Source organism: Astatotilapia calliptera, chromosome 5 (genome assembly GCF_964374335.1).
Source record: "Astatotilapia calliptera chromosome 5, fAstCal68.1, whole genome shotgun sequence".
NCBI classification, from domain to species: domain Eukaryota; kingdom Metazoa; phylum Chordata; class Actinopteri; order Cichliformes; family Cichlidae; genus Astatotilapia; species Astatotilapia calliptera.
Genome location: NC_137426.1, coordinates 16,462,429 through 16,475,504, shown reverse-complemented (window position 1 = coordinate 16,475,504; position 13,076 = coordinate 16,462,429). Strand labels below are relative to the sequence as shown.

Here is a 13,076-nt window from a genome sequence, read left to right as displayed (position 1 = left end):
ATGCCTTTTGTTTTTATATTGAAAATAATCTGTGGTAATTTCATCTTCATAAGCCTTATAATTATTTGCTTGGTGAAACAGCATAACCTGTGATTGCATTTACAATGCTCTTCACATTGATGCAGCTATTATAAAAATGCTCAAAATACCCCGTTTGAATTTAAAAAGGACATCATTTTCAGAGGATTTCCCTAACTGGCTTCACATGAAGAAAAACAAACAGAAGAAGTAGGAGTCCTGTGCTCAGCTCAGAGCTAAGAGAATAATATTTAACTCAATCAGATCATTGACTGTTTCCAGACTTATCACAGTAGTATACATATAGTAAGAGCATATATGATGCCTTTTCTCGGGTGCCCACTTTGACGTGTGTTCTGTGTTCAAATGCTAATACCTATACAGAGTGATGAGCTGGACAGAAATAGGCAGCGTTGGGCTAAACACCCACCCGCCCGAGCTTTCTGTCCACCCCTTGACTTTCTGTCTACCTGCCACTGTCACATCAGCTTTGTGGTAGCGCTGCCTGTTGCCTGGTTACAGGTTGGAGTGAACTGGACATAATCATGACAGCAATGTTGATTAGACCTGACCCCATTTTCCATCTCTGTCTTCAGCCAGCTCAAAGTGAGTGGCTGTTTGAGGTCAGGCCAGGCTGGCAGACGAAGTCAACAAGAACTACCTCAGAACTAAACAAACGCCAGCGACCCTTTCTATTGTGCTACTGTTTATATGAAACTCAATATTCCACAGGTAATATCTTAAAATGTATCCGAGTCTAACGATGACTCAGACAAAAGCCTCGATCTTCTAAATGAAATGAAATGAAACATAAAATCAGTTACTCGTTTCATGTTCTAGTGGAGTTTTAAGGTCCCATCAAGGTTCAGTTTATTCATCCGTGAAAACTGAGAGATTACTCTGCACCCAACCTGATCAACAAGTGCAGATTGCATCAAATAAACACATCCGGTGGCTCGTAAAGCTATTCATATTCCCTCAGACAATTATTACTACTGTATTTGCAAGTAGTCGATTTAAAGCTGAGTCTATAGGATGTCTCACAACAATGCAAACAAATAGAGGCCTGTCCCCAAATGCAGTGTAGGGATCGTGTTTACTGTTCAGTTCCTCGGGTTGGTGTTTTATTTATCTTCAGGCCACATGAGAGAACCAAGCCATGATGCTGTAAATGCAGTCTGTGTTAGCACAGGTAGATCTGCACATGCAGAGAAACTCAAACTTTCTATTAAAGGTGAGTCATGGCTTTCTACAGAAAAACCCCCCAAAGGAACTTGTGTCTCTTGTTTTGAAATCTTTAAAAAAACAATAAAAAAAACTGGTCTAGCTATTTAATAAACTGCATCAAATCTATATGCAAAATCAGAATTGTTAACAAAAAATGTATTTTAAAAAGGTACATTTGAATATTTGATGATATATTTGATAATATTTGAAAATAATTGAGTTTAAATGACTGGTTGTGACCTGGCTCAAAGTTGGTGCTCTCTTTAAAATGATTAACACTGGATTCATTCAAGTACTTATAACTGTGACTTATAATATCAGCTAAAAGCAAAAAGCATGGAGGCAAGAAGTGGTGTCTCTCACTTCAAGCCACCCTCGGGCAAGCCTTAATCCTCACCTCCTCAGGCGTAGACAATTAGCAGGTAACCCTTAGCAACACCCAGAGACGGCACTGCCGCTGCAAGGTGAGCAGGGGTGGCAGACGGGCCTAACACTCAAGCAAGAGCAGATTTTGTTCGGGGTGACACTTCTATTTACAGTAAGATCACGGATTGTGCCTCCGAATGAAAACATTAACATCACAGTGTACAAACATGAGACTAACAAGGTGTTCCCCGACAGTTTAATTAAGTTAACACCAGGCTTAAGTCTCTAAAGTTGTGCTGCACTGTCACATCAGGCAACACTAGAAACATGTAAAACACTGGAAAACACAAGGCAGTGTCTAGCGGGACATGTTAAAACAGTGATCCTGTCGGTGATCTGTCAGTGCAATAACAGAAGTAAACCTGATTTTAATTCTTGTTACACATGTTGTGACTGGGGGACTCTTCCCGGAGACAGAAATGAGGCGGATGAGAAGGTTGACGAGGACGGTGCAGCAGGAGCATGTGTGATGGGGTGGACAAGAGGAAGTGGGGGGTTTTTGCAAAGAGGAACACCTTGTCACCCACCCACCGCCCCGGTTGTCCATGTTTGTCACTGTCATTTCTGTTGAGCTTTTACTCATGTTGGAGATTTCGACATTCCCGTTGCCTGTTGCTTAGCAACTTGTGCCCAGCCGCGCTGAATGGCACAGCCGTGGCAGGGAGTGTCATGATATGTCAGGTCAGACTTGTGTGATTATACTTTAACGTGCTGTCTCCCCAACTGACATTCTCCGGAGAGGTCAGCCAATCACGCATTTTCCAAAACCAGTCTCCTGGTGTTAGGTAAGCCCGTCGTGTGGCAGCTGTAGATAGCGGCATCCGTTGCGACGACAGATGCAAGGTGTACAGAAGCTAAGAAGAGCACAATATATGTGTCTGTGTGGCATTTAGGTAGGACTAAAATCCTTCCCTTCTTTTTTTTTTTTTTGTATATGTGTAAAAAAATATGAATTGTGCATTTGTAGCTGCTGCTATGCACATTTTCTAAGTTTTATTTTACAGTTGTTTCTACGCTTGGTAGTCCAGTCGATAGGCGCCAAAATTTTGTGATACATCAACTGAAGGTAGAAAAAAGCACATAAAAAGCACATAAACAAAGCATGTTTTTCATATTCTCTAAGATTTGTAATTTGAAAAACAGATAATAAACGAATATGATGGAACAGAAAAATGGCACATGCTACACCTGAACTCATGTTATTTCCTAATAGAAGCTCTAATTGAGCTTAAGTTAGGTGTGACAGTGGGCAGAGGTTCCTCTACATGTATAAAAAAAAAAACCTACAGAATGAATATCTTGATGCACAGGAAATACAACACTACAAACACATATGGTGAAAATTTCAAATCCGAGAATATATTGATTCATCAACTATAGTCTTCTATTTCAGTGTGAGAAGCTAACTAGCATTTGAAAGCCTGTTCAAATTGCCACCTTATTTGTTGAAGCACATTAAAGCTCTGTCAAGTCTACCGGTGTTCATACAAAGGTTTTCCTTTTGTAAAGTGATCTCGCATCTTGAGAAACAGAAGCTCATTTGGGCAAATGTCATCCAGTAGCTTCACAGTATAATGTGCAATATCTAGAGTTAGCTAATATAAGGTGCTGGCATTTCTGATGCTATAAAATTATTCACGTTAAAGACTTCATAAGAAACAAACTTGAACTTTTGAACAATCACCTTAAAAATAGCCTATATAACATGAATATTTACACATTGGTATATGAGAGACAGCAGCGTGAAGCAGTAAAAACATCTACATCTACTTGTTAAGGGAAGATGTATCAACCCTGTTTCTATTGGTTGAGGCTGTTTTGTTTATATTTTTAACATTTGCAGCTTATACACATTGTACACCACAGCCTGTGGATTCAGAGTGTAGCAGACACCAAATATTTGCACTTATCTGCAAAGACTCACTCACAGGCTGACTAAAATCTTAGTGTGGATATCAAGCTTTGGATCAGGACTTTTTCACAGTGAGTAATCCAAACCACGCAGGAGCATATTAATAACTACCCTTGTGCTGTGGATGGATCACTTTAGATGCTCTTTTGGCTGAAGTTTAGCCTGTTTTTGGCATTTTCTCCCTGTCATATGATCCTTAACATGAAGATTATTGAGAAAAGTTTAACCTTCATCCTACATCTTCCCTGTGGTCGTGTGTTTATGTTAGCCTAGTTCCCCACCAAGGAGCACGTCATTATATGTCAGCTTGCCTAATTTCATTAACCCTCCAGATTCCATTAAAATGTATTTTTGTGTTTTTGTTTAACTGAAAACATATTGCAGTGCTATATGTTTTAGTCTTTTAGAACTACTCTGCTCAGAACATGGCATATGCTAACTTCCTGCTAACTCGTGATTCCTCTAAACCTTATAAATTGACTTTTTCATGAAAGCCTTGGCAGTAAAAATTTCTTGCCAAACCAGGGAGAAAAGCTACTCTGTTTCTTTTATTGGAACTGAAAGAATTTGGACCGTCTTTGATTCTCAGTAGTGCTTCAGAGTTTCTTTGATTTTGGAAACCAAAGGAGCGTTTGGACCCAGATACATCGCTATTAAACCCTCACTACGTATTGCACGTTAAGATTCGTTGCACAATTTGTTGATTTGTTTGGCTAGTCACCATTTCAGTGACCTCAAGGAATGTCGAGATTTGGCCCTTGGTTCCAAATAGGACAAATGCTAGATTTGAAATTTTTGATGACAGTAATTATCCCTGTCCAGTTGTCTCAGTAGTTTTTAAATTGCCTATAATTTTACATGACGAATGGTGCAGTGGCTGGCTTTTCAGTTCTGGCCCTGAAATTCAACTTTTCTATCATCTCATGTCAAGTCACTGTGACTTAACTTAACTGTACTATTCTATGTAGTTTTGTGCTCATCTCACATCATGCAAGGTACAACTTTAAATTGCTTTCATTTACAGCAACAGCAAACCCACAACACAGAGGTGTACCAAAAGTAAATACACTGGCATTGGAGCTTCCTGCAGGCTAGAAAATGTGCACAAATAGTGACTAAAAGTGACAAACACACACTTTCTACTCACATACCGACCGGCCCTTTTCCTCCTACACATAAATCAGATCACATGCTGTGATACCGGTCAGATGCTATAGATTCTACACCTTTGCAAATACCAGTAAAGCCAGAGAATACACAGATCTAATCTCAGTACCATCCTTCAGTAATATAAGGAGTGATATCGTCTATAAGAAGAGTCCCATCAAAGAGCAGCAGCTCTTTTGTAGTGTAAACCTGTAGTTTTACTGGGAGTAACTGATAGTGGTGTGACTGACCTAGCCAGAGCTGTCCAGGTGGTCTTCTGTGGAAAGAAAACATAATTAATTAATAAATTTTAAAAAACAGAGGGGCCGCCTTCCTTTACAGATGGTCTTTCTCGCCTTCTGCTCCCCTACCAACAGCCCCAGGAAAATTAATGGTCCAGTCAACACACTTAATTGTTTCCAATTGCTCTGACATTAATTATTAACATTTGTCCATTATAATGTCTGCACTTGTTATCAAGGGAAGCGAAGCAGAGGTTGAAGTGAGGGAGAGGGAGATGGGGAAAGTGAAAGGCGAAGAAAGAAATAACCAGAGACAGGCGTGGAGTCCTGTTAGCCAAGCGTTGCAAAGATCCCATTACCTCCCAGGTTCACAACAGCATGTAGGCTGTATCACATATTGATTTTTTCAAGAAGTCAATCTAACCTCTTTATAAATATTATGACTATGGCGGTCAATCCGCGAAGCTGAAGCTCCCGAAAACACAATTCTAATATATATAGATCCCCGGGCTTTGCCTCCTCTTTTCTCTTTGTTCTCCCGACTTCAGGTAGAAGCCGGGTCAAAAGAGAGGCCTACTGAAGGTGATGCAGCAGGCTTTTATCAGAAGGTTTGCACTAAAAAAAGATCTTTCATCTGCTAAAACAACAATGTCAGGCTGATACTTGGTTGCTAAACTTTACTATAAAGAAATGTGCATGACTAATTCAATATTCAGTATTTATTTCAGATTGAAAAGTGGTGAAAGAAAACCCAAAACAAAACAACTGTATTTACAGGCATATCTGAAAATATGCACACGTGAATCATCTCGGTGCCAGCACTTCCAATAATCAACAGAAAGTGGACTAAATAAATGGCAGACAACATCTTTTTCTCCTGCAGGCTCTCTGGGCGCTGTCCTCCTATATTGTTATCTTAATTCAATCTTTATTTGCCTGCCACATCCACAGGAGCACTAAGAGAGCAGCAGTCCATAAAATAATAAGCCCATCAGCACAACACAAATCCACGCGCATAAGGGAGCAGACACGCATCCACACACACACGCGCGTGGACACACACACACACACACACACACACACACACACACACACGCATAAACAGACTTTCCCTGTGTTACAATTCTCCCATTAATCTGTGGTTATTCGCCATATATCTATTTTATATGATGCATCCTTATCAAGCGTATCGCGGTGAGGAAAACTCACATTTTGTAGTGTCAGTTTCATTATACAGAGTATGTGTGTATGCATGCAGCTCATTATCAGCACAGTGCGTTTAATAAGCACAACTCACTTCAACAATACAGAAAACCTTTTTTTCCCACTCCATGGATCGTGTTATATGCATGTGCATGTTTCTGAAATGTATGTAGAAGATGATTCCTCCAATTTAAATGTAATGCACAGCATTTCGGTGAATGGGTCAGGGTGCATAAACACAATCTCCTGAGAGAGTTATGCACACATACACGCATGCCCCTCCCCCCACGGCACAGTTAACGTATTGATTTTACAACGTGGTGCCTCGATACAACTACTTCATGAATTCCAATGAGACTCCCTTTACTAGACTGTTACAAAAGGAGCAAAACACAATCACCGCAACGTAGAATATGTCATTGTGTTCATTGCTTGTGTAATGCATTTCTTTTTGATTTATTTATCACTTAGAGCAATACCTCCTTCCACCTCAGTGTAAAGAGCACATGTCTGCTGCACGCACAAATCAGGCTGTGTCTTGATTTTCGATATTTGTGAGTGTATGGATGCATTTATACATGAGTACATGATGTGTTTTGTGATTATGGGTGTTAAAATCAATACTTTTGCTTTTTATTTAAAATAACCACTAACCAGTTAAACCTCGGCAGTTGCAATTAGCTATTATGTCACATGTCATGCATGCTTTCCTAAACGACCGCTCCAGTGATTATTGCCTTACTGATTAATTTAGGGTTTCTGCTTTTGATGAATATTTTATTCAACAAGACGTCGACAACTAGAAGTAATTGCTCTTCACGTGTTCTCGGAGGTAATGTCAGCCCATTAATTGTTTTGTCCAACTAACAGTCAAAAAGATAAATTTTCCAGCAGCATTATAAGGTAGTGATTTCAAAATAAAGGACTGTAACAAGGTGCAAAATCCCTTTTATTAATCATTTTTTCAAGTTTACATAATGTCACAATGTTCACAAGTCACACTAAATGGTCTATTACCACCATACAGTGATCCTTGCATGCCTAGTAGCCATTTCTATATGATATTTAATATTTTATGAGGTGTAATATTTTACTTAGCATCCTAGATGCAATGGACAGGTGTAATGAACAGGCTGAATTAAATTTGGGCTCACGAGGTGGACTCAGAAGGAGACCTTTCGCATTAGTTTATCTACTGTAATGAGCTGTTCACGGGTAAACAAGAACTGACACCTCGTCATATGAAATACATGTAGTAAAATACCCTCTGTCACTATTTCTGATGGGTCATTGTCTGTGGTAAAATATTGACCATAACTAAAAGAGAATGGACTGCTAGGACACAGGCCGAGATGTTGTGTCTGCTGGCGGTCCTGTCGCCGGGGGACAGAATGGGCGACAGGGCTCCGTTCAGCACCAGCCAGGCCCATCTGCTTGTCACCTGGCCTTGGCACGCAGGAGACTGGGTAATGACAGGGAAAGAATGGCATCAGTGGGCAGAAGCTGAGAGGTAATTACTGACTGGAATCCATGCAGAAACAACACATCTGGATCCATGAGTCAAAATGTGGAGAATTATATATTAATACCGGCCTCGATTTATGATTTTTATCTGTCAGAACAGTAGAACGACGTATCAGCCCGGAGACTGAAACTTCTTGACTCCATTGCACTCTCTCTGATCCTGTTGCTCTCTGCTCAGAGGCATAGAGAAAATTCATTTGTACTTCAGGCACTGGAAAGGCTGAGAAAGAGAGGAGTGCTGATACACTAAGACAATCTTTGTGGAAGATCAGCCATGGCAGCACTATAGCTCCAGTGTTGAGTGACGCTATCCTTGCTCATGTGTTACTCTTCCTTACTCTATCACTGCGTGCACATTCTTCTTAAACCCCATTACTGCTGATCAATGCTGCCTCTCTCACAGTTAGGGAGAAACGATCTGCTTGAAAGTAATATTTTCTCGCCATATTTCACGTCCAGAACTCGCACGGTTTTCCATTGTGCGATTTTACATTGGTGCAGCTGAAGATGACCTATAATGACTAAGTAATAGAGGTCTGCATTGCATTACAATTAACATTTAGCCCCCTTCAAAATAACTCCAAGACCCATTGAAGGACTATTCTCCTCTATGAGAAATAGACTGACCACAGAAGTTAATGAAATCCTGCAGTAGGTCTGTGTTCATCAGCCGTCACCAAATGACCCTCGCTCAATCTCCAGACAGGGTGTCTCCATCCACGAGCCTGAGGGACTGAAGACGTGGGCCACATTCTGACCGAGTTTCGGTCCTGCATCGATGATCGCTTTCACAAACCCCTTCCGCTCAAAAGAAAGTGGTGGAGTCTCAGCCCCCCTGCCTCTGCCTCAAATTAAGATTTCAGTAATTAAATTGATAAAAGTCATGCATGCCAGCATGCCTCATGGTTCCAGGCCTGATTTCATACGCCACACACTTTTGGAGAGCTGTGGAAGTTCTACCTTTGATGTGGCATTCTTTATTATTGAAAATAATTGGTTTCTCCCTCCTCCTACTCCGCTCTCTCTCACTCTCTCTTTTATGCATGCATACATTTTGCCTATGCTCACTCTGGGCATGCTCAGTTAATCGACCTCACGGGAGACAGTGCTGGTACATCGCCCTGGTTCCATCTGGGAGGTTGCAGAGTAAGGTCCAGATCGTGTCTTAAAGTGGATTAGAACCCAGGCAGAATGGGTCAGAGGTCATTCTGCAGGTTGAAGTGGCGCCTGCCAGTGAATGGGAGCACTGGGACTTGCGGCGAGGCCTACCGAGGCTCCGCTGCTCTACCTCCACATCAGCTTGGCCGAGCATAAGAAAAGAGCCTCTCTGGCCCACAGGCAGCTGGCTTCTCTCCACACTCAGTGGAATGGCTGATTATCAGCTGTAAGAGACCCCTGATGATTACGCTGCCGAAGACGGCTGCTAACTGCTTGCCTGCTCGCTTCCCAGAATGTCAAACTAGTGCTCACATTTGAACCCCCCCACCCCACCACCACCACCACTCCAACCCCCACCGCTTCCCTCGTTCCAGCGCTCCACAGAAAAGCATATAATGTCCATCAATCTCAGCTCTCTTTGCATCAGTGGTAAATGTGAATTTAATTGCCGCTGGAAGAGACTGAGGGGATTTCAGATTTCCTTCTGTATGTCATCCTCTATCAACGCTGGACAGATGTTATGTGCGCGCCTCTTCCAGGACGCAAGTTGTCTGGGCAGCTAGCTCACTGCTGCGTCTGCCTTGTGGGCTTGTGTCGTGGCAGACGCACACATCAGAAAAGCCCTATTTTAGAAGTTGCTTTGCAGATGAAGCACAATGGTCTTAAGCTGCTTGTGCACCCCTCCCCCACCCCCAATAAATAAATAAAAATAAGAAACAAAGGGCCTGCCAGAGTAAATAATGTGGTTTGACGCCCAACTGATGAGTCATCAAAGGAACAGAACATCAGCTGTCTTCTTTTACTGACAGCACTTAGCTCAGCACAGGCTCTCCACTGAGCAGGTCAACACTACTCAGGCTGCTCCTTTACAGTAAATATCAAGTGACTAAATATATTGCACGGTAGATTCCATGAGTCACAGTAGCATAACAGGATAAATAAAGATGTATTTTCTATGTGACTCCTACAATTATTTGATGAAATAATTATCAATGAAAGCTGCAAGATTACTAGCACTACAAAAACAAATTGTCTTGGAAATTTTAATGCTGTTGGAATTTAGTGACACAAAGTGTGATTTGAAATTCAAGACTCCAGCAATCTCAGCACGTCTCCAGCACAGCTTATGGTGACCTGACTGATATCAATTTAAAAAAAAAAAGAACAACAAGAAACTTGCTCATCTATGTCGAAAGTAAAATAAATATCTGTAGCAGTAAAATAGTATGTCTGAATATCAAAACAGCCTAGCCCTTGTAAAAATAGTAACTCGGCTACTGGTACTAATTAATAATTGAGTCAATCTTCTGGTGATACTGAATACATTTTTATTTTTCACAGGTCTTTTTAAAAGTGCCATCTTAAAAGGGGGTTGTGCAGATCAGTACAGCCAGTTGTACTAAATATGTTATTATACACTTAGTCTGTAAACTAGTAATTACTTTGTCTCACGCAGTAATTATTTAGAGTGGGCATTGTTGTTCGGCAAAGAGGACTATCTGTGTTGAAGTCAGCTCGCAGAAGCTGTAGCCAACACTGAAGTATATAACAACTTATTAACTCTTCTAAGCACATAAGCCTTTTCAGTATTCTGTAGCTTAAGTGGGCTGAGCCGTGGTTGCTCCATATTATGATGGCTCAGCTCATTGTGACTTTGGCTTCTTTTTAAAGTGCAATTTTCAGAGATTACGGGAACAAATTAAAGCCCATTCTTTGTCTCCCTTTGTCCAGGTATATCCAAGGTGCATCATCTCCAAAGGACATGGTCATCATTGTGGATGTGTGAGTGTCTCGCTTCTCTTTTAACCTTTTTTTTTTCTTCTGGTATGAGTGTGTGCCTCCTTTGAAGGGTGCTAGTGCCACCTGTTGGTCTGACAAAAGACCAAACATAAAGGAAGATTCATATTCTCCTTTTTTTTTAGCTTTAATTACTTTTATGTTGGTCTTATTCCTAAATATGCATGTCATTTATTGAATACATGTCCAAATATGGAGTGATTTTCTAAGTATAACCCACAATTTTGATTTAAAAAGTAGACACGACCAAAAAATAAAAATGAAACGTCTGTCTATAACTTGAGCGTGCAAGTGCTTCGTTGCTTCTTTTCTGCAGGAGTGGGAGTGTCAGCGGACTCACTCTGAAGCTCATGAAGACCTCCGTAGTGGAGATGCTAGACACTTTATCAGATGATGACTATGTGAATGTGGCTAGTGTAAGTGGAAGCTTGCAGACCACATTTGCAGTGAACACAAATACGAATCTCTTCGGAAAACAACATCAACACAAATATTTGTGGCACTCATTAAGCAGGTGGTACTCAAGCAGGGAGTTAGTAAGCTGGTCATTCAGCTCCCAGTTGTTGTGGAAACCATTCTCTTTCCTCATTACATTGTCTGCTTGTCCTCCCTCACTGCTGTCCCTGTAGGATTGAGGCCGTCTACTTATTACCAAGTTTTCTATTGAGACTTATGTGTAGGGGAACCTTAGTGTTATTCTATATTGCAGGGCCGATAACACATAAACACACACACACGCACAGAAACACGTCCTCTTGCTCGGTGTGGTGGCTCTGTTTGTCAACTCCCTTCAGTAATCCCTCATAATCCATTGCTCTTAGCCACTGTATGCCTCTAAATCCCAGCTCTAAGAGCAATAAATGAGCATGGTAATCTGGGTGGGAAAGCATCTGATTTTCCCCTTATAAATAAAAAAAAAGTGTGGGCTTAGAAAAACTTGCTCTGAATTCCTTCCAAACCCAAAATGCATTAAAAAAAATACAAATGAAACAAAAGTAATCATCTGGTTTCACTTGTAAGGGCTTGTATAATTAGTTATAATAATATATGGTAATGTATTAGCACATGTGACAGATTAATTTTGTCTTGATCATATGGCGCAGATTAGAATAGAATAGAATAGAATAGAATTCAACTTTATTGTCATTGCACATGCACAGGTACAGGGCAACGAAATGCAGTTTGCATCCATCCAGAAGTGCTTTAGTGATATCGATATTACAATATATATTAGCATTAATATAGATATGTAAGATTCTGCTTTCCCTAACATTTGAAGAAGCAGCACTGTAATTCTGTCTGTCTTTGTCTGCCAGTTTAAATATGACATGATACCGACCTAATCAAAATGCCATCTTTTCTCTCATGTAGCAGTTTACATCAATCTGTCCTGAAAACATTAATTGATTCTGAAGCTGACCTTCGAGAAGAAACATCATTTGAAACATGCTATTACAAACATGCTGCTAATAGCGCGCAGAGATGCCACACACACGAGCACGAGCACATGCATATACACAGGTTTAGGCTAATTTGGTAGATGAGATGAGACAGATTATATTACCTTGGCTGGGTTTCTGTTCAGTGTAATGCACTGGCGTTTCAGGTGCACCTGTTCTTGGTGTGGAAAGTTGTAATTACCAGTGTTTACTGCCAGCCAGGAGCAGGGTAGCTTACATCTGCACACACCCACGTCTGCATCCTGTCTCCATGAACTGTGCACACATGCATACGTTACATAGAAATATGCACTTTTACAACTGTTTTTTAAACGGGCAAATCATTCAATTCTTCTTATGTCTCCTTCCAGTTCAATGAAAAGGCCGTTTTTGTAGTTGATTGCTTCAGGACTTTGGTCCAGGCCAACGTTCGTAACAAGAAGATCTTCAAGGAAGCCGTCATGCGTATGCAAGCTAAGGGGACCACAGATTACAAATCTGGCTTCACATTCGCCTTTGAACAGCTTCTCAATGTAAGAGCCAACAAGCCTTTCAGGGAAAGGCGATCCTCGAGCGCCTTGTTTGTCTGTGGCTGACGTTGCTGTCTAATCCAATTAATAAAACAGAATTTACAGTGATAACACAAAGCTGACAGTGAGTGGCTGAGGTTTGCGTAAGACATTTCCAGAGGGCTGTCAGTGTTGAAGGCAAGTCTGATTATAACTGCGGTAGCAATGGAGTGACGCTAGCTTTTTCAGCAGCCAGCACCGTGGCGAGGTCTGTCAGCAGCAGGGAGCCACGTGCTCCCGACACAGGTGCTGCCTCAGCTCCGTATGCTGCTGTGTATTTTAGGAGGCTGCCACCCTAATGGGCTCTGATGGGATGATTGATGAGCGCAGCCCAGAGGATATCAGCCACAGACACTTTATATTCCTCTGGTGGGCTCGGAGGCATGGAGCCAAGTGATCTCCCCTCCATACCCGC

At 41.3% G+C, this 13,076-nt stretch overlaps 1 protein-coding gene across 2 annotated transcripts in view; it reads left to right on the top strand.

The window, feature by feature from the left end:
• Window positions 1–13,076, top strand: part of cacna2d2a (calcium channel, voltage-dependent, alpha 2/delta subunit 2a) — a 181,906-nt gene that overhangs the window by 142,195 nt on the left and 26,635 nt on the right. For both annotated transcript variants that reach the window (XM_080301747.1, XM_026167551.2), the window contains 3 exons: window positions 10,588–10,638; window positions 10,970–11,069; window positions 12,464–12,625. In XM_080301747.1, coding sequence (XP_080157873.1) covers window positions 10,588–10,638; window positions 10,970–11,069; window positions 12,464–12,625 — 313 coding nt within the window. The remainder of the gene's footprint in view (window positions 1–10,587; window positions 10,639–10,969; window positions 11,070–12,463; window positions 12,626–13,076) is intronic.